The sequence below is a fragment of the Mirounga angustirostris genome, unplaced genomic scaffold, assembly GCF_029215605.1.
Source record: "Mirounga angustirostris isolate CCGP_5_RB_7025 unplaced genomic scaffold, mMirAng1.0.hap1 SCAF_11, whole genome shotgun sequence".
Lineage (NCBI taxonomy): Eukaryota > Metazoa > Chordata > Mammalia > Carnivora > Phocidae > Mirounga > Mirounga angustirostris.
The window spans coordinates 114,315,394-114,335,886 of NW_026991719.1; the positions used below are offsets into that span (position 1 = coordinate 114,315,394).

The window sequence follows — 20,493 nt, forward strand, 5'->3', positions numbered from 1 at the left end:
CATCTCTACACCCAACATGGGGCTTGAACTCACAACCCTGAGATCAAGAGTCACACGCTCCCCCGACTGAGCCAGCCAGGTGCCCCAAGTCCAAAAGTATTCTGAGATGAGGATTTTTCTAGCACAATATCTTACACACTGAATACGTGAATTTAAAAGGAGTACCGTGGCTAAAAATCTTTTAAATGAAAGAATTATGTGGCATTGATTCTGTGCACATGCAAAGGAGTTAACCTGAAAACAATATCCACATCACTTGGGCTTAAACGTCTTTTGAGAAGTACTTTTATCAAATGGGCTGAGGAGCAGATAGGGAAGAGCTACCTGCCATTTCCTAGAGTAGCTTCATCGAATTAGGAGCCATCTCTGACACCGGCCTCTCCAAGGAAGGCAGCACCCATTCTTTCTTAGTTTTTGACTTGATAAAGTGAGGCTAAGAGAGCATCTCATTCCAACCTGTTTTGCTTTTTGGCTTTGGCGATATTTGGGGGGAGGGGCGTGGTACAGGTGGTAGGATCTAGAATGCACTGTATTGCTCTTTTGTATGTTTTCTTTAGTAGCACAAGTCAGGGAGTGACGGCAAGAAGAGAGAGCTTATGGGGTTTTCTACATTCCCATCCTCGAGGATTAAAGTAGTCATCAACTCTGCATATTTGCTTTATTTTCTGACACCCGAGCTGGGAACATGCTGACTCAAGACCTAGCAGAAAACATTTAAACCCAAACTGGTTTCCTCTGATTTTCGGCTTGCATCTGAACAAGTGCCTCTCCCATCTTCAGACAGAATTCACGAGGGAAACCACCCTACACGTACGTATTATGCTCACTGTATTATTAAGAGAAAGAGTATTCTGTTACTTTTTTAAAGAAAGCATTCCAGAGTCGATGCTACGCAGCTTTGCGACTCCATTACACCAACATTAGAGCTGCCAAACTGAATGTGTTCCTCTGACGGGCACCAAGGAGCATCCCACCCTCCGAGCTGCTGACTTCAGGAAATTGCAGGTATATCCTAAACGGTCCTAACCCCCCCAAAATCTACTAGGATCCTAACCATACTGCACACTATTTCTTCTATCAGTTACCTTTACTCTAAAGAAAACTCCTTTAGTTTTACGGGGTGCTCCCTTGCTCTGTTAGGCCGATTTGGTATCACTAACACGTGTTTTGGCAGCCCACGAAAATATACTCCCCAGATGTTCTCAAGTAGTTTCATACGTGTAAAGTTTATTCCCTAGATTTGCCAATCTGGCATCTAAGCTGATTTTTAAAGTATATCTGACTCTCCTTCGTTCTCTGATTTTATCCCCTATGCTTAGATTGAAAACACAGTGGTCAAGTTCAGCTAAGATAAAACTGGTCGATATACAGAGACTGGAATGATGGACCATTTGTCTCATCAACTTCAGGAGGAGCACCACGTATAGCTCAAACGAGCTCTTGCAGACAGAAGTGCTTACTACTGAGTGTTCGTGGTAAGACTGGTTTCGAATCTTCTGGCGATGACATCTACCTAAATGACCTCGAGGACACGGACAAAAGATTGCCCCCGCATGCCTGCCTACTGCATCAGTAATACTGCCCTGAGAGTTTTTATTTCTTTATTTGAATATGTCATCACTAACCATTAGGGGCCTTTCTTCTTCTTCATTGTCATTGTAAGAAGTGAAGAAATAGTTGCTTGACCATTCCTCGGGGTCTTCAGAGATTTCTGCAGGTGAGGACACCTGGGTCCAAACTATAAGAAAAACATGGAAGGGGGCAGTTACTTAATGGTGCTGGGCCAACATAGGGAGAGAAGTAAAACTAACTATAATAATCAAGGCTGTCACCTTCAATGGTCCAAGAATATTATCTTTATATAATAAAGCCTCTGATTAGCCTGCACTATTTTAGAATTTCTGAAATTTCAGAAAAGGCCTGGAATGTCATATACTCCTTTTACTTTTTAGGATGGTTTCAAGTTGGAGTTGGTGGGACAGTTATCAAAAATAATAAGTTAATGGGGCGCCTGGGTGGCTCAGTCGTTAAGCGTCTGCCTTCGGCTCAGGTCATGATCCCGGGGTCCTGGGATCGAGTCCCGCATCGGGCTCCCTGCTCAGCAGGAAGCCTGCTTCTCCCTCTCCCACTCCTCCTGCTTGTGTTCCCTCTCTTGCTGTCTCTCTCTATCAAATAAATAAAAAATTAAAAAATAATAATAATAAGTTAAACAATGTTCCAGAGAATATTTACCCTTTCTTACAGAAAATAATCCCTTTCCCAAATTTTTTCTAGGGCATTTTTATCGGTCCTACTCAAATAGCACTTAGACCATCCTACCTAGTAATATTATTATCTTTAACTTGTCTTATCTCTCTTATTAGGCAGAGACCATGCGTTATGCATTGTATGTTCTCTAAGAGCCTTATGTGTAAGAGGTACTTAATTCATACAATATATTGAATTGACATAGATTAAGCAACCTAACATAGGCAGAGAATTAACAGAATCTCATCTTGGCCATACTAAACCATTCATGTTGTCTTGGAAAAGTCATGTCAGCTTTTTCTGATTTGGTTTCCTCATCTGTCAAATGAAGGTATTGGTACCAGGCTCTCTGCTGACTGCTCAGGGGGCCACCACGCAGATGACCCAAGGGCAGTGGCTTTCCGTTGACCAAGATTGTCACTTATTTCTCTTCAACGAGTAGAGAACCCCTCCAGACTCAGGCACCTTGCACTTCTCTAACAGTGATCACATTTAATTTTAATTGCTTGCTGAATTCTCTTCCTCCCCTCCTGGCTTCGTAGGGATGGCAGCTGAGTGTCTCTTAATTAGACTGTATGCCCAAAGCTCTGCACAATTCCCGGCACCTGGGCTGCGTTCTATTTGTTGAATTAAACACCTTGTTTGAAATCAGCTTAAATGAGATAAGGTGCAAAAGAAAAAATAAATATTCCAGCTGTAAATGACTCTTCTCTATTCATAACAGCTATGGTGTATGGGTCTTGTTCATCTCTGCACTATATAGCAGGGGTTCCCCCACACTTGAGCATGCATCAGAAAGAATCACATGGAAAACGTGTGAAATCACAAATGGCGGGGCCTCACTCCCAGAGTTTCTGTCTCAGGTCTGGGGCAGACCCAGAAAATCTGCCTTCCTTACAAGTCCCCACGTGATGCCAACACTACTGGTCAACCACCCCCCCCACCCCACCCCCACCTGCAGTGCCCACCAGAGTATCTTGCATATGGAAAACAAAAGAGCCTTATAAAAATGGCTTCACTCTGGTTTCTTTATACAAAGGTAAGAGAGAGGTAGATTTCCCGAGCTAACAATGGCAGAAAACAACGTGCACAGCCATGGGCCTCGCCTCCCTGGGGCGGTTACGCATACTTGTGTTAGCTTCAGCTGGAACCGATGCACCTGCCTCCCGGACTTCCACCAGAGCGCCACTGGGTTCTGGCTCGGTTTCCTCGGCTCCCAGAAAAGATCCGTGCTGCCTTCTGAAATAGTAAATGTGTAAAAATAAGTGAGCTTTTATCCAGTTTAAGAATAACAAGACATTAAAAATGGTATTTTTTCCCCACTGATACCGTATGTTAGGAACATGCTCTGAGGATCATTCAAACACAGCTGATTTCCCCCTTCATTTAAGTCTGTAGAATGATAGTTCACAATATAACAAAAGTTTAAATTTTAGGCTCCAAGCCAGCAAGGTCTCTCTTTAATATGCAAGGAAAAAATGCCTTCTGGACCCACGGCAGTTATATTGTTTAAAATTCCTATTGTGTGTTGTATTATATACTTGAAATTTGCTAAGAGGTAGATCTTTTTTTATTAATTATTCTATTGTTTATTGTTGTTAGCCTTTGCTTTTATTTTTTTTTAAGAGGTAGATCTTAAGTGGTCTCACCACACACACACACACACATAGAAGGATGGTTGGGCTTAATGATTCACAATGCATATGTATATCAAATCAAGTTTTACTCTTTAAAGATATACAAGTTTTAAGTGTCAACTATAATTCAATACAGTTGGGAAAATGTAAACAAAAAAATCCCATAAAAAGAGGAATGTATTGGTTCATGTAACTGAACGTCTAAGGATTAATGCTGAACACATACGGATCCAGGTGCTTAAGTAATGTCATCAGGAATCTGTTTCAGCATTGCTTTTTCTCTGTGTAGGTTCCCATCTCTGCTTCCCCGTTCCCCCAGTCACATGTGGAAGGAGAAATGGCCCTAAGCTCAGAGGCTTAATAGAACTTTTCATTTCAAAGAACAAAACCTCCTTCCTGATAGCTCCGATAAAAGTTGTGGCAATGCCCGTCGTAGTCTAGGTCGGACTACATGTCCATCCCTGAACTAGGAGAAGATAATAGTCTAGTCATCTGAGCTATATGGGCTGAATAGAGCAGAGAAGGTTCTTGAAGGGAACCTTCAGAAGGGAAAATCAGAAAGCTATAAAAAAAAATCCCTGTTGCTTGCTGTATGATCTTTTAACCTCAATGAATTAGGTAAGGTGTATATAAATGTCACTGAAACCTTAATCTGATTAATACTGTTGGGTTGTATCACCTACTGTAAAGTCAATTACTGTATGAAATCTAAAGACTTTCCTTCCGTGATCTATGACAAAAGATTGAGTATTGTGACTCTGGAAGATAAAGACTTCCACTGTGACTTTTAAATGATTTTCCTAAAGCCCCAGATGGGACCAGCACACTTTGATCCTGATTTTTAGCTACCTCTGAAAGGTAGTATGCAACAAAGAGAAAAAGAGTATTTTTATTTTATTTTAAAATTTTTTGAAGATTTTATTTATTTGAGAGAGAGAGAGAGAGCACAAGCTGGGGGTAGGGGCAGAGGGAGAGGGAGAAGCAGACTCCCCGCTGAGCAGGGAGCCTGACTCAGGGCTTGATCCCAGGAGCCCGGGATCATGACCTGAGCTGAAGGCAGACACTTAACTGACTGAGCCACCCAGGCGCCCCTTTATTTTAAATTTTTTAAAAGAGTATTTGGGGGGGGCAGCTGGTGGCTCAGTTGGTTAAGCTTCCGCCTCTTGATTTCGACTCAGGTCATGATCTCAGGGTCATGAGACTGAGCCCCGTGTCAGGCTCTGCACTCAGCATGGAGTCTGCTTAAGACTCTCTCTCCCTCTCTCCCTCTCAGAAAAAACAATCTTAAAAAATTATTTTTAATAAACCATTCAATGATCCCTATATCATGCAGATGCTGCATGGTGAATTTCTGTGCAAAGGCTTTGGAATCAGTGTGGGGATTCTTTCTGCATATATGCACATGATCTATGGGCAACTCCATCTTTTAGGATTCCTAGAGGCAGAATATGAAGACATCTCTAAACCAGCAACAGTGCTATCATTTAGGACCGCTACCTTCCTCAAAGATTTCACGGTTGTATGCAGGCACAGTGCCCTCCCAGGACCCATACCTCCTCTCTGACCACATAGAAAGAGAGGCCAGGGCGCCTGGGTGGCTCAGTTGGTTAAGCGACTGCCTTCGGCTCAGGTCATGATCCCGGAATCCTGGGATCGAGTCCCACATCGGGCTCCTGGCTCAGCGGGGAGCCTGCTTCTCCCTCTGATCCTCTTCCCTCTCATGCTGTTTCTCTCTCTCTCTCTCTCTCTCTCAAATAAATAAATAAATAAAATCTTAAAAAAAAAAAAAAAAAGAAAGAGAGGCCAAGCTGCCAGCCAGCGGTCTCCATCTAGGGACAGTGGAGTTGTGGGGCCAGCAGTGACTGCCAGTCCTTCATCACTCGTACCACTCTCTTTCTCCAGTCAGATGGGAGGTGACCAAAAATATTTTGAAGAGAAAACCTTGAGAGTGCAGCCACTTTTCACCTACATGCCCCTCCCCCCAGGATATACCGAGAACAAAGCATTTGTGATCATGTTTAAAAAAATTAGCCCAAACTCTCGTATTATTTTTAACATCAGGGGGAACAATGGGATAATGATTAAGGACTATCAGGCTCCAAGTATAAGGACAAAGCTGAGAAGATGATGCATTTAAGGAACCTGATGAGTTATTGCTAAAAGGGAGGGTAGTCTGTGTCCGAACTACTTGATAATGACGTTGACTCCTGTACATATGGAAACAGAAGATTGCAGGAGTGATATTTCTTAAAGAATAATCACTTACTCATCATTCCGCTGAGAAGAAAGCTGATCCTGTTCTGTTAACGGATTATGTTGCTTTCGTTTTTTAACTGTGAAAGAAAACAAAGCTTCTGAAAGCATCATTGAGAAGCCACACTTCTTCCTTGGAAACCAATGTCCTTCACATGTGCAAGTGCACGCACACACACACACACACACACACACACCATTCCTGTTAGAGTTAACCTTCGCAGGCTTGAAATAACCAGACGAAAGGCCAGTCTGGATTTCAAATATGGAAAAGGACTGAACTGTGTAATATTTTATCAAGAAATTCAGGCTTATAACCATCACCATGCCAACACTACCAAGCACTGATTCCTTGAGGTCCTTGGTAGAGTTGACTCATAAGAAGGGCTTAGAATTAATTTAACACAGTTCGTTTGCTGTATTATTTTGCAACTGCTTCTCAAGCACCAGGGTTCTCTTTCTAGTGTAAAGTTCATTTTCCAAAATAGTTTAAACAACCCCTTGAATCTTGATCTTCTTCTAATTAGTTTAACAAACCCTTTCGTTATAGTCTAAAGTAAGTATCAGCCCCATTCCCTGTACCAATTATCACAAAAGCTGAGTCAATGAGCTGTCACTGTACTTATTCTGAAATTACCTGTCATAAGTTCCTGTTGTTTCAGCAAAATGCTTCTTATTTCTTTTAACCATGTCATCTTCACGTCTACGTTTGGAGCCTAAGGATTTTAAAAGGGGAGGAGGGGAGGACATGTTTCCTTTGAAAAAGAACCCTTTATAATGAAATAAACGTCACTATGTATATCAAGCATGATCTACATCCTAAACCACTATATTCAAGTTCTGCCATTTTGCTTCTTAAAACTTCTAAGAAGCAAGTAAGTAGCCATCGGTTAGATGAAATAATAGTCAAAACCATTTCGAAACTGCCCTTAAAAAATAATGCTCAGAGAAAAAGTGAAATATAACCTAACTTCTTGTTTCTTTGCAGGAGGGTTCCTTTATTTTTTTATTTATTTTATTGGGGGGGGTCCTTTTAAAACTATAAATGCTTTTTATGTCTCATTTGGTAAGATAAAACAAGTTCTCTGTTTCTGAAAAGACAATCTGCTGCAATCTTGATAACTTACAAGGTTGTAGAAGGAGAGCAAGAAGTCTTATATCTAAATCAAGCCAAGAAAATGTGTTTCTATGGATTCTTATCACCTAATACAGAATTAAAACAAAGAAAAAACACTGAGCACTTTCGACAGGGTAACAGCACATTCGCCGGTCACAAGTCCTGATACAAATACTTATTGAGATGACAGCATCCTCTGGAAATTTTCTCATTCCTCTCCCCTTCCCTGAAACAGGTTGGACCGTACAGCACATCAGGCCAGGACTTTAAGGATATTTTTATTTTTTTTCATCATGATAAGTGTAGTCTTAAGCATATTTTTTAGAGACAAGGATCAAATGTGAACTGTCCCATCCCTGTGTCCCACATCAGAATGCCAAGCACAAGAGGAACCCAGAACCATTCTCAATCGGTAACTCTAGAAACCTGATGGGGACAGAGGAGCCATGTTCTTGGCTATCAAGCTAGAGTCGATAAGTATCCTGGTGTAGTTGTAAAACCTCAAAGCCCTAGACAGCCCCAAAGGCACTTCTCAAGTCAGAGAGAACATGTGCTACCAGAAAACTGTGTAACTGCTTCACAAAGATTACTAAATAATCTTTAAGTGATCTAGATGAAAGGAATGAGAACTTTTATAATAACGTAACCAACATTGTTTTTGGTTGCAAATTCAGACTTTTGTGTCTTAACACAGGTTATGGTTTCTAGAATAATATTTCAGTGACCAACCTGGACAATATAAACTTCTTCCTTGCCAGCATACCAGATTTCAAACTTGCGGTTATCACCTTTTACATATTCGGTGATGCCAACTTCATCCATCTGTAATATTTTGGTCAAAATTTTCATGAGCATTTTACTTGGAATATGAGATTACATTAAATCTACCCCCCCCATCATCTTCTAAGTGAACCAGAATTTCTCACTTGGCAAAATACACATTTTATATTCAAGAATATGAAATGATAAATACAATGACAGCCCTATTTAAATGTTTTCACTGAACCATGCACTTATAGCAGAGATTACATGCTCCATTCCAGTGATCGAAACAAATGTCATAAATCTGAACATCCAACTAGTCCCCCTATGATTGAATCCTACTATAAATTAACTGCACACAATTAAAACAAATTATCATGTCAAACACAGGACTAAAATTAAACATCAATAAAAAAGCTCATCCAAAATTAAGTTAAATGGTTACTTTTAAAAATCATTTGTCAGATAAATTTATCTTATAGATCATTACTTATCTCTATAGAAGTTTTATAAGTGACAAACATCCAATTTATGGGGTGGGGGAAACCAGCTGGGTACACAAGGCTCTCCTCTATTTCTACCAACCTCTCAGCTTCTCTAGAAAACAAATGATCTGTCATAGGAGAGTGAGATCTTGTAGCCAGTGAAATTTTTATACGCAATATCCCTTCCTTACCATGATTTTTCTTCTCTGTATGATTGTGCAGAGCACAAACTCTTCCATTTTCTTTCATCCTGTGCTGCTAATAGCTTGGTTAATTCCATTTTGAGCAATTTCCTTCCCTCATACACACATTCTCTTTTAGTCCTCTTCTGCCTCCTCTTTTTGTTCAATTCCAGTCTAATTATCTAAAGGAATATCTCACTCTCTGTTCCACTTACAAGCCCTCCAAACGGCCCTAACTGGAGCTGATAAGCATGAAAAGTACTGCTAGTGAGATCGCATAGCCAGGGAAAGAAAAGGGATTGTATTTAGAAATGAAAGGAGATCTATACATACAAGAGTCTCTGACACCTATCCTGAATGTAATCAGCAGTGACTTCCAGAATCTCCAAAAATATCTTCATATTCCTACTCAACTGCTCTAGCTAAACCTACTCTTGCTCCAGCATCAGGATTTAAGATAAATAATAATCTCATGTTCAATCTCTATTTCAATTGTGTTTCAACACATACTTTTCTCTCGGTAGCATAAGATGGATAGTGTGCGGGGCTCTGGAGTCTGAGAGGCCTGGGTTGGAACTTCATCACTGACCATTAGGAGCTCTGTGTTCTGGTGCAAAGTGCTTAACCTTTCTGAACTACGGTTTTCTCAATTATAAAATGGGAAGAATACCTACTTCACAGAGTTTATTAAGGGATTAAATAGCTTGCATTAAATGCCTAGATCATATAATGAGCTTTTTTAAGTATATGAGTTTGCTTTCTAAACTTTCCCTTATTTGAATTGCAAAACAGTTTTGTGATTTTTCATTGCATACATAGAGCACATCGTTATAGATTAAATGAGCTTTTTTGAGTTACCCTGGAAATCTAACCATGATGTCTATCAGACAATACCGTCCTGAGTTCCAAATGATTCACTTACTTCTTCCACTGGAATACAGTCCATTTGTATTTTGTGGATGTATATATTTTCTCAAATAACAAACTATAAAGGTTTTATTGAAAGGCTTTTAAATGTTATTAAATGTGACTATACCATGAAATGTTCACTATACCATGAAATTCACCCAGTTTTAGAATCTAGAGGCAGTTAAAGGTCTAACTATATGAGTATAGTTATATAATATACTATATAACATACTATAATAAAATAGCAAGATAACAAGGCTGATTCTATAGTCACATCCTAATTGTGGCCTCTGCCTTATCTTTCACATTTTCATTGATATTCCTGGTAGCTATGAATATAAATGCTTTATTATAAAGCATTTGATCTGAAGACATCTTGTTAAAAGTCACCCAGGGGGTCAAGAACTCTGCAGTTATGACCAACAACTACCAATCTTAAGACTTTTATTTCTATCTCTGGAATAGAGTTTATTTACTTCTTGGATTAGTATAATTTTAAAAATTGACTTTGAATCACATTAACAAAAAATATAGCTAAACTTAAGTGCTACGAAGCAGTTAGAAGCAAGATACTGTGTATAAACCAGTCACGTGGCTCTATCTTAAGAACAGTTTCTGAGACCAGAAAGAGTAGAAAGAAAAAGAGGATCATAATAGAATACAATTTATGAAAATTAAACTAGATGTACACAGAACATTAATATGCATTTAACAAAAACACACAAACTAAAGGGCATACATCAAATAAATTAGAATGGTTGCTAGAGGGGTAGAGAGGAAATTAAGTGTGGAGAATAAGGAATGAAGGAAGGAGTAAAAGAAGGAATGAACAAAACACAAGGCCTTTCAGCAGGGTACAGTAATTAAGAGCATGGACTCTAGAACCATCATCCTGGGTTTGAATCTGCGCTGAGCAGCTTACTAGCTATGTGCTCTTGGACAAATTACTCACTTCTCTGGAACTTGGCTTTCCCATCTTCAAAATGGAGTTAATAATAGTTCCTACTTCATATAAAGTTGCTATGTGGGTTAAATGAGTTAACATTGCTATTTATAAACACTTAGAAGAGTTTCTAGCAAATAGTAAGCACTGTGTGTATGTTTATTAAGTTAAAAAAAAAAGATGATAATAAATGCATGAACTGAGGAATCCAAAGAACTCAAATCTTGGCATTTGACTGTGACCTTAGGGCCTTTCCTTGGCATAGAGGTGGCCGACTTAAAATACAGCATGCAATCATCAGGCCATGGGGTTCTAGCCTGATAGGATGAAGTCAAGACAAGAGTCCACTAAAAGGGACAGGGAAGCGGCTCAGCAGTGGAGAGCATTCTGCATCCATCCTCTCTACCAAGAAGAAAACTCTGAAACCAGTAACCCTGATGGTTATGTCACACACTGACTAGTATTGCTGGCCAGCATTTAATCCTGGAATCTCACAATAGGAAAGCAAGAGGGTAAGCAGAGTGAGGCTTAAGAAGTCCACCAAACTTCCATCTTTCTCTGTCAGCAGAATCACCATTTTCCTAGTACACCTGGTCTAAATCTTTGCAGGCATCACTGAATAATCTTTTTTTTTTTTTATTAGAGAGAGAAAGTACAAGCAGGGGGAGCAGCAGGTAGAGGGAGAGGGAGAAGCAGGCTTCCTGCTGAGGGATGTGGGACTCGATCCCAGGACCCCGGGATCATGACCTGAGCCGAAGGCAGATGCTTAACCGTCTGAGCCACCCAGGCGCCCCCTGAATAACCTTTCTTATTAAAAATGCTAGGCGTGGGACGCCTGGATGGCTCAGGTAATGATCTCAGGGTCCTGGGATCGAGTCACTACATCGGGCTCCCTGTTAAGCATGGAGTCTGCTTCTCTCTCTCCCTTTGCTGCCCCCCGCCCCGGCTCATGCGTGCTCTCTCTCTCTCTGTCAAATAAATAAAATCTTTAAAAAAAATGCTAGGCATTTTTGGGAAACCAAAGAAAAATCACACTGATTTTTGTTCCTTCAACTGTCAGGTATTATTTCTTTCCTGTATCTAGTAAGTCACCAAGCCCATCTGTCCACCTTCCACTGAAATGTGTCTTGCAACTATCCCTCCGTTACCATGGTAACCATCATAGTTTGAATTCTCATGACTTAGTACCCTCTTTCCAGTCCTTCCTTACTCTATTGTACTTTAGAAACATTCTGTTGCCCATAATTGTGACAAATTAAAGGTAAAAAAAAAATCAATACAAACTGGAGATACTACATCTGGTATTGACTAGGTCACTCCACAAATACGAAGTTAACCAAATGCATTTGGGTCCAACGTGCCTATGGAGGTCAAGTCTCTTCCCCAGAAACAGATATATAGACAGCAAGAGATCTAAACCCCAGCTGAGATCAACTATAAAATCTTGGTTCTCTGTCAATGTTTATTAGAGACATAAAATAGACCAATGGAGATTTTGGGGACGTGGAGGTGGGTTGCTAATAGCAAAGGAGCAACTGGGCATCTGTTGTAAAAACAGCAAGTTTTAAGGAAACGTGACAGCAGGGCAAGTGGACAGTAGGAAGAAGTCCGAGACATAACTCTGGGCAGGAACTTTGTTACGAACAGCATGGGACTGTTGACCTTCTGGGGAGAAACAAAAGCGGGGCCTGCTTATCTGGTAGACTCCTGACACAAACACCTCAGGACACATTGCTTGTCCTCTTTATCACTGCTGCTGAAAACGTCATCAATTCGCAAATGGCTGCCAACAATGAAAGAACACGCTCATAAAAAATGACTCAAGCGATGGTGGTTGGAGAATCGAGGTAATAGTTTTCTCTATGTTCCAATTTTTCTATAACCACTATTATGTTGATTTTACACTTTATTTTTTTTAAGGTTTTATTTTTAAGTAATCTCTACACCCAACATGGGGCTCAAACTCACAACCTCGAGATCAAAAGTCACACACTTCACTGACGGAGACAGCCAGGCACCCCCGGATTTTACAATTTAAAACTTGAAAGATAAAATTAACTAGGATATAAAAAATATCAAATTCGCCAGCTATAGGTTTGTATGAATTGGAAGTTCCTCTTGTCAAATGTCAAAACCTGCTGGGAATATCACTGGATTGCCAATGACTCCCTCAAACAACGCTGACCTCATTTTAATACCAAACTAGTATTAGGACAAAAGGACAGTTTGGGTTATAGGAGAGAAGTTATAGGAAGGAAGAAGATGTGGGCAGGATTCAGCTGTAGGTGGCTTTGGACACCCAGGAGGGAAAGGGCTAAGGAATGGAGGAGGGATACAAAAAGAAAGGTGGGAGTATACTAAGCACAAAAGTTACCCACTTTTATTTATTTATTTTTTAAAGATTTTATTTATTTATTTGACAGAGAGAGAGAGAGCACAAGTAGGCAGAGAGGCAGGCAGAGGGAGAGGGAGAAGCAGGCTCTCCACTGAGCAGGGAGCCCGACATGGGGCTCGATCCCAGGACTCTGGGATCATGCCCTGAGCCGAAGGCAGCCGCTTAACAGACTGAGCCACCCCGGCACCCCAAAAGTTACCCACTTTTAAATTGCGTGGAGAAAAAAGAAGAAACTCCTTCCTCATCTCTCCCATACAATAAAGGCTCCCTGCTACCAAGACCATCAACTCTACCCAGTACCACTGGTAAGAGAGTGCTCATGGGAGAACCTGGGTCATTTCAAGTCCTGGGATTGGAGTGAGAGAGGAAAGGAAGGAGGTAAGGCTCTGCTCTCCCTCACTCTTATTTCAAAAGTTCTGTGTTACCTGACTTCAACACAAGACGTCTGCTTAAGCTTTTGTGGGCTGGAGGTGGATGAAGCAGGTGAAGGGGGTTCAAAGGTACACATTTCCAGTTATAAAATAAGTAAGTCCTGGAGATGGAATGCACAGCATGGTAACTTTCACTAACAATACTCTATTGCATATTTGAAAGTTGCTAAGAGAGTAGATCTTAAAAGCTCTTGTTACAAGAAAAAAAAAATTGTAACCATGTGTGGTGATGGATGTTAACTGGATTTACTGTGGTGATCGTTTTGCAATATATACAAATATCACATCATTATGTTGTACACCTGAAATGAACATAGTGTTGTATGTCAATAATACCTGAATAAAAAGATTTCATTTAAAAAAAGGGGTACACAACTAAAGTATAAAACCATTCATTTCACTTGCAAAGGTGTACAAACTTTATATATATATATATATATATATATGAAATATTATGTTACACAATTTAAATTGTCTTACTTTCAAACAGTGCTTAAAACTGTATGACGGGTATCTATCAGAGCCTTCTCCACTTTCAACACGCCTCTTACAAAAAACGATGGCTTTTTCATACAAGAAGAGATGCCGCTGCATTGGTTTGAATCTAGCAAAATCCTTCATTTTTGTAGCGCCTTTCTTGTGTCCAATCCAAACACTGAATGCGCCCTGCATTATCATCTTGCCCAGTTCATTTAAGTTTCCCTATGAAGGAAAATCAACACTCATCAGTACAAAGCACAGCTACATTCAGACCTCTGCCATCAACATGATACCGTTTAGCATGAGCCACTAAAACCCTGAAATGCAATTTGTACAGGTTTTACAATTTTATTCATCATAACTGTTTACATTAACACATACCCTGTGTCACACAGGTACAAAATTACAGCAGGAACGAGAGGCAGAAGAAACCTCCTTTTCCCTGGCTTCCTATCTCCATGTGGACTCTTTCAACTAGGGTAGCTCTGCCCATCTTCTCAAACCTGACTGGCGACTGACATCTACCAGAGCAAGCATCACAATTGGGCAGAGCTTACTCTAAAGACTTGATTTTTTTTTCCACATTTATCTTGGATTAGGGCAAGCAGCAATTCTGGGACAATACATCTCCTTAGAAGACCCCAACAGTTCCTTCAATCAGGGTATCTCAAGTCTGGAGCTGGAGGTAGGCTTTTAGGGACAAGGGGATATCACAAATCCATTTGGCTGCTGATCTGAAGCCAGTTCTTCATCTAGCACTGTCAATAATGCTGACATTTGGATCTCCATTTTTCTGCCCTTTTTATTTCTCACTTGGTTCCAGGAGACAAAGAAAGAGCTCTTAACATGTTTACCCACAAAACTGCAACAAGCATTAAAATTTACTCACAATATAGCCATTTATTGCAATCTGATGCATAGAGTCATTAACTGACTTCAGTAAATCCAGCATTGTGTCAAGTGCCTCCTTCAATTGTTCAAACCCTTGGCAGCCTTTGCTATATTTCAGTAGCTCCTGTAATTAGAAGTCAAGAATTAAACTTAATATCAGGCAGATATTAATAGCTGGAGAAAATGAATACATTTTTGGCTAACATGCTTTCAAGGAGGAATCTAAAGACAATGTCATTTTTGGAGTCATATCTTTCATTTGCTATTTGTCACATTAACCCTCTATTTTAAAAACTGTGTCAAAATTTGGGAAGAAATGGAATAGTGACTAAACAGTATCAAGTAAAGGGCACTCAGTGCTCTTGGAGCTGCAGAAAAACAGCCATTAGGACACACTAGAGATTGATTTTTAAAATAATTACACTTTTTTGGCCCTCCAAATGCAACAATTTGTTTTCTTTGTTTTGCATAGACCATAGAACGTGGTGAACATGTATAATATTTGTTTAGTTAATGATCGTAAAAGTTCTGCATTCGTTATACATACATCAATGTAACTTGTGTGGATAATTAAATAGCTAAAAAGACTCTAGAGAGTCTCTGCTTACATCTAGGCATCGGGCACTTGATCACCACAGTGAAGGAGGAAGCATACTGTTAACTCCAGCCTTCCCGTTCACTGAGCCTCCCTGCTCCTGGGGCTTCCTCACCAGCCGCTTCCTTTTTAATGGCTTTGCCACATCTGACCCACAGCAGTAAGTAAAGAAAGAAACAAATGCTTCGCGTAATTACCTTTAACAGTAACTGATATTTAGTGATTCGTTGCACGGGTTTGAGTAAATAGGAATCCAGACCAAGTCTGTGTTTTAATTTTCTTTGACATTCCTGTCATTAAAATATAATTATCAGTAAATTTAAATTAAGACATGTACCTGTGAAAATGCCAAGTGTACACTGATTAGACCCAATGCATGCAGGTTTCTTACATCTCAAGGAAAATCTACCAGGAAAGCCGCTGTTATGGACCGTATGGAAATTATAAGCGGCCATAAATGTAAAAAAAAAAAAAAAAAAAACTACTGTAAACATTATTTCAAGGATTTGAGAGGTAGAAAATGCTAAAATTTCAAATACAAATAAGTTTTTACATAAAATGCACATTGATGTGGAATGCTTGAAAGATGAGAAAACAATGAATGGCCAGAAATGAACATGATTAACGAAACATGACTAAAAATGTATTTAAGAAAATTAACAAAAGGCTCAGCTCCACAGGCCAAGGCCCAGAATATAAATCAAACTGGGTATGAGATTTTTTTAATATCACAAGAAAAATACAGACCTCATCAACTGGTGCTATAGTTCATCTGATTATTGGCTCAATGCCATGATAAATATCAGGGTCGTGACTTTGGGTCCTGGGAACGCTGTAGGGTCCATAATGACAGCAAGATGGGGCCGATTAGGATGAAATGTGCATTTAAGAACTACAGAACGCAAAGGGAGTAGGAGAGGATATACATGTGTAAGATCTGGGACCTGCCTCTGGATATGGATAAAAAACAATATACAATCTAATTCAAACAGTTAGGGGGTGTCTGGCTGGCTCAGTCAGTGGAGCATACGACCCTTGATCTCGGGATTGTGAGTTTGAGCCCTACGTTGGGTGTAGAGATGACTCAAAAAAAAAAAAATAAAATCTTTAAAAACAATTCAGTTAGCAACTTATGGTTAAAGATCATGGACTGATACATGCATGTAGCTCTCCTCACTCATGAAGCCCAACCAAAATGATTTTTAAGAGTCATTTTTACAAGACAAAACCCAAGGTTACAAAGATGGGAGAGGAAAAACCATCAACCAAATCTGGAACCTGGAAACCAAACTGACAGGTGGTAAGCAAGTGAGCACGCTAGAGAAAAGTGAATCTCAAGCTGACAGAGGGAAAAACTAAGGTACAACTAACTCAGTTTCCCCCTCCCTCCACAAAGAGTCCAGAATCACAGACATCAAGTACCCCTGAAAGTGAGAGATGAAGGTGTGTTTGAAAAAAATATGGTTGTTGAAAGTCTGTTTAAGTAGATAATTGTGTAAGACTGATGAATCACAGACCTGTACCTCTGAAACAAATAATACATAATATGTTAATAAAAAAATAAAGAAGGAAAAAAATAAATAAAATAGATGTCTAGGAAAAAAAAGAAGTAGATACTGGGAGAGGGGGCTAAAAAAGAAGTAGATACTAACAAGTGTTGGTGAGAGAGTGGAGCAATCAGGACCCTCATACACTACCAGAAGGAATATAAAATGGTACAGCAACTTTGGAAAACAATCCAACAGTTCTTCAAAAAGTTAACAGAGAGTTACCAAACGACCCAGCAATTTCATACCCAGGTATATGGCTGAGAGAAATGAAAATATATGTCCACAGAAAAAACTTGTACACAAGAGGTGGAAAAGAACCAAATTACCATCAACTGATGAATGGGTACATAGAAGGTCAAATACCCATACAATGGAATGAAGAACTGATAACGTGCTACAACGTGGATGAACTGCAAAAAAATGATGCTATGTGAAATCAGTCAAACACAAAAGATCACATATTTTGATTCCATTTATATGAAAGTTCAGAACAGGCAAATCTAGCAAGATAGAAAGTAGCTTATTAATTGCGAAGGCTGTAGGGGTTGGAGGAATGTCGGAGGTGTTTACTAAAAGGTATGGGTGGGTTTTTTGTGGAGTATGAAATTGTTCTTAAACTGACTGCAATAATGGTTGCACAACACTGTGGATATAGTAAAACTACTTAATGGCACATTTGGAAAGGGCAAATTATTTGGTATTTTCATTACATCGCAATAAAGCTGTTACAAAAAAAATTAAATGGGCATAAAAAGTATTTTTAAAAAGGGAGAGAAAGGGGGCACTGGGTGGCTCAGTTAAGCATCCAACTCTTGATTTTGACTCAGGTCATGATCTCAGGGTCGTGGGATCGAGCCCTCTATCAGGCTCTGTGCTCAGTATGGAGTCTTCTGGGAATTCTCTCTCTCTCTCCCCCTCTGCGCCTCCCCCTGCTCACACGCTCACACACTCTCTCTCAATAAATAAATAAATAAATAAATAAATAAATAAATCTTTATAAAACGTTTAAAATGGCAAATTAAAAAAAAAAAAAAAAAGGTGAGGAAAGAGAAGGCTCTCCAAAAGCCATGCCGCTATACATAACAGGATGGATGCCTCTCCCTCTGGAGAGCAGAAGAACGGATGTTTATCTGAAAAGAATGAAACGGAAGGCCTTTGAGCTGGGGAATAGCAGATCTAGTTGAAGACAGAGTACCATACTGAAAGCAAAGAGATTACTTGAATATTTATGTAGCCAATTAAAGACTCCCAGCCTTTTCCCCCAGCTTGGCTACCAGAACACTGACAACCAGATCCTTATTCACCAGGAAGCTCAGTGGGGGCTCTGCTTCTCTTCCTCCACCCCTCCCCCTGCTCATGCAGGCGCTGGCTCACTCTCTCTCAAATAAATCTTTAAAAATAAATAAATAAAATTAAAAAAAAATAAAAATTAAGTGAGTAAAAAAGACAATTGCAAGAAAAACGAAAGGGATGGAAAAGCAACCATCTTATACCACACGATTCATCTGAGCATAGGAATTACATAGTCTTAATAATTTAACACCATATATCTATATAACTATAACCATAGCGGATGTTTTGGAGGAAAAGAAGTCTGTGTATGTGTCCAGTGGTGAGGCAGAGGCAGTGAAGAGGGCTGAAGTAGCAATATAAACATGTTTTTTGGAAACATGGAGGTAAATACCAAAGGAAGTAGCTAAAAGAACTGAAAGTGATTGCCTCTGAGAAGCAGCATATATATTTGTGCGCATGTGCGTGTTTTGCAACAGGGTCAAATTGTTCTTTGATCTGTATTGTATATAACCGAAAGTAGAAAAGGAATTTATAAGAAATACCCCAGTATCTTCCAGAAGGAGTATATCCAATACCTAAATAATTACTATACCTGGAAAAAGGCGCATTCTGAATACTTCTTCCAAATTGCCTCTGATCTGGGTTTATTCTGACAGTATTTTGCATACATCTGAAAATCATCTTTCTGTGATAAAAAACAAATTCAAATGTATTATCAATTTGTGAATATGTTCTTTTCTTATCAAGAAAGGCTGAACAAGAATGAGTGGGGCCAAGCATTATAGAGAATGTGGCCTGAAGGACCTGCCACACTGGAGCCCTCTTTGTATTCCAAGCAAAGCATGCCCACCAGACTGAGTAGAGGGACACATAATTATCCCAGTAATTCCCTAACTTTCACTTACCAAGTCTGAGAGTTAGAGAGAGAAAAACCTTTTCCGAACTATAAAAACAGACGAATTTTTCTCATAATTATGAGCTAACAGGTTACAAAGAAACATGCTCTTTCCATGCTACTAGTCTCTCAGTTCCCTACTGAACGAAGCTGGAGCTAACTTCCAAGGTCCTTGATTCATCACTGGGGTATCATCATCATATTATAACCCCACTAGGCATCTGCCCATGCTATTCTCTCTGCTTGGAATCATCTCTCTCTGACCCTCATCTACCGGGCTACCTCCTACTCACTCTTTAACATCCTTCTCATGAGTCGTCTCTTCTAGAAAGCCACCATTTATACCTCCAGTCTGCGTAAGATGCCCCTCTTCTTGGCTCCTACAGGATCCTTTGTATATCCTTGATATAGCACAACTCACACTGAATACAATTATTTTTCCCCCTTTTTCTGTGGGAACAGTCTTGGTCTTGCTATCCACAGTGCCTAGCACAGTGCTTGGTGTATAGTAAGCGTTCAGTAGATGGGTACTGAATGAATGAACATTATCAATAGGCATTTACCAAACCAACAGTGGTTGCCAATAACTCTGCTCACCTTATGAGAGATACAAAGATATATAGGATACGGACCTTGCCTCAAAGAGTTTTTCATCTGGTTGAGAGACAGAATTCACAAATATGTGTCAAAATGCATAGCAGGGGCGCCTGGGTGGCTCAGTCGTTAAGCATCTGCCTTCGGCTCAGGTCATGATCCCAGGGTCCTGGGATCGAGCCCCCCATCGGGCTCCCTGCTCCGCGGGAAGCCTGCTTCTCCCTCTCCCACTCCCCCTGCTTGTGTTCCCTCTCTGGCTGTCTTTCTCTCTGTCAAATAAATAAAACCTTAAAAAAAAATGCATAGCAAATATAAAATCCCCAATGAGTAGCACAGACATTAAGTACTACACAAGTCCAAAGGAAAGAGACTGGTGTTGCTTAGGGAAGTCAGGGAAGAATCTGGCTATCACTCAAATGTGTTTAAAGTTAGAATATATTGAGAAATGTAATGACAAATAGTTTTTTCTTCACCTTATTGTATTCTGAGTCCACTAACACTCTCTGGGATAAGACATCTATTCGGAAGCTTTCAATGACCACCATTATCAAATTGACTCTCAAATCAAGATGGAACTGACTTTTTAGGAAGAGGAGGAAATAGATAAGCAGAGAACAGTCTAAGAAAAAATTCTAATGGAGGAGAGGTATGATTACAAAGTCTGGGAAGTCAATTGTGCTAAGCGTTCTCTTGAGACATGGAGAAATGAGCCTCTCTGAATGATCTCATAGAATAAAAAGAACAGACAGCCCTCTGTTTCACAAAGTTCCTGTGACAGATACCCTGGTGCTGAAAGCCAGACTACGTTTGAGGCTAAGCCTTTACACGTATTCG

At 39.8% G+C, this 20,493-nt stretch overlaps 1 protein-coding gene across 1 annotated transcript in view; it reads right to left on the reverse strand.

Annotated features, from left to right (window-relative positions):
* Positions 1-334: 334 nt before the first annotated feature.
* The window catches only part of MCF2 (MCF.2 cell line derived transforming sequence), a 67,276-nt gene continuing 47,117 nt past the window's right edge, over positions 335-20,493 (reverse strand). The window contains exons 19-28 of the mRNA XM_045880331.2: positions 18,763-18,855; positions 15,525-15,617; positions 14,731-14,856; positions 13,842-14,063; positions 7,984-8,076; positions 6,775-6,853; positions 6,151-6,217; positions 3,377-3,486; positions 1,626-1,738; positions 335-379 (exon numbers count right to left, since the gene is read on the reverse strand). Coding sequence (XP_045736287.1) covers positions 335-379; positions 1,626-1,738; positions 3,377-3,486; positions 6,151-6,217; positions 6,775-6,853; positions 7,984-8,076; positions 13,842-14,063; positions 14,731-14,856; positions 15,525-15,617; positions 18,763-18,855 — 1,041 coding nt within the window. The remainder of the gene's footprint in view (positions 380-1,625; positions 1,739-3,376; positions 3,487-6,150; positions 6,218-6,774; positions 6,854-7,983; positions 8,077-13,841; positions 14,064-14,730; positions 14,857-15,524; positions 15,618-18,762; positions 18,856-20,493) is intronic.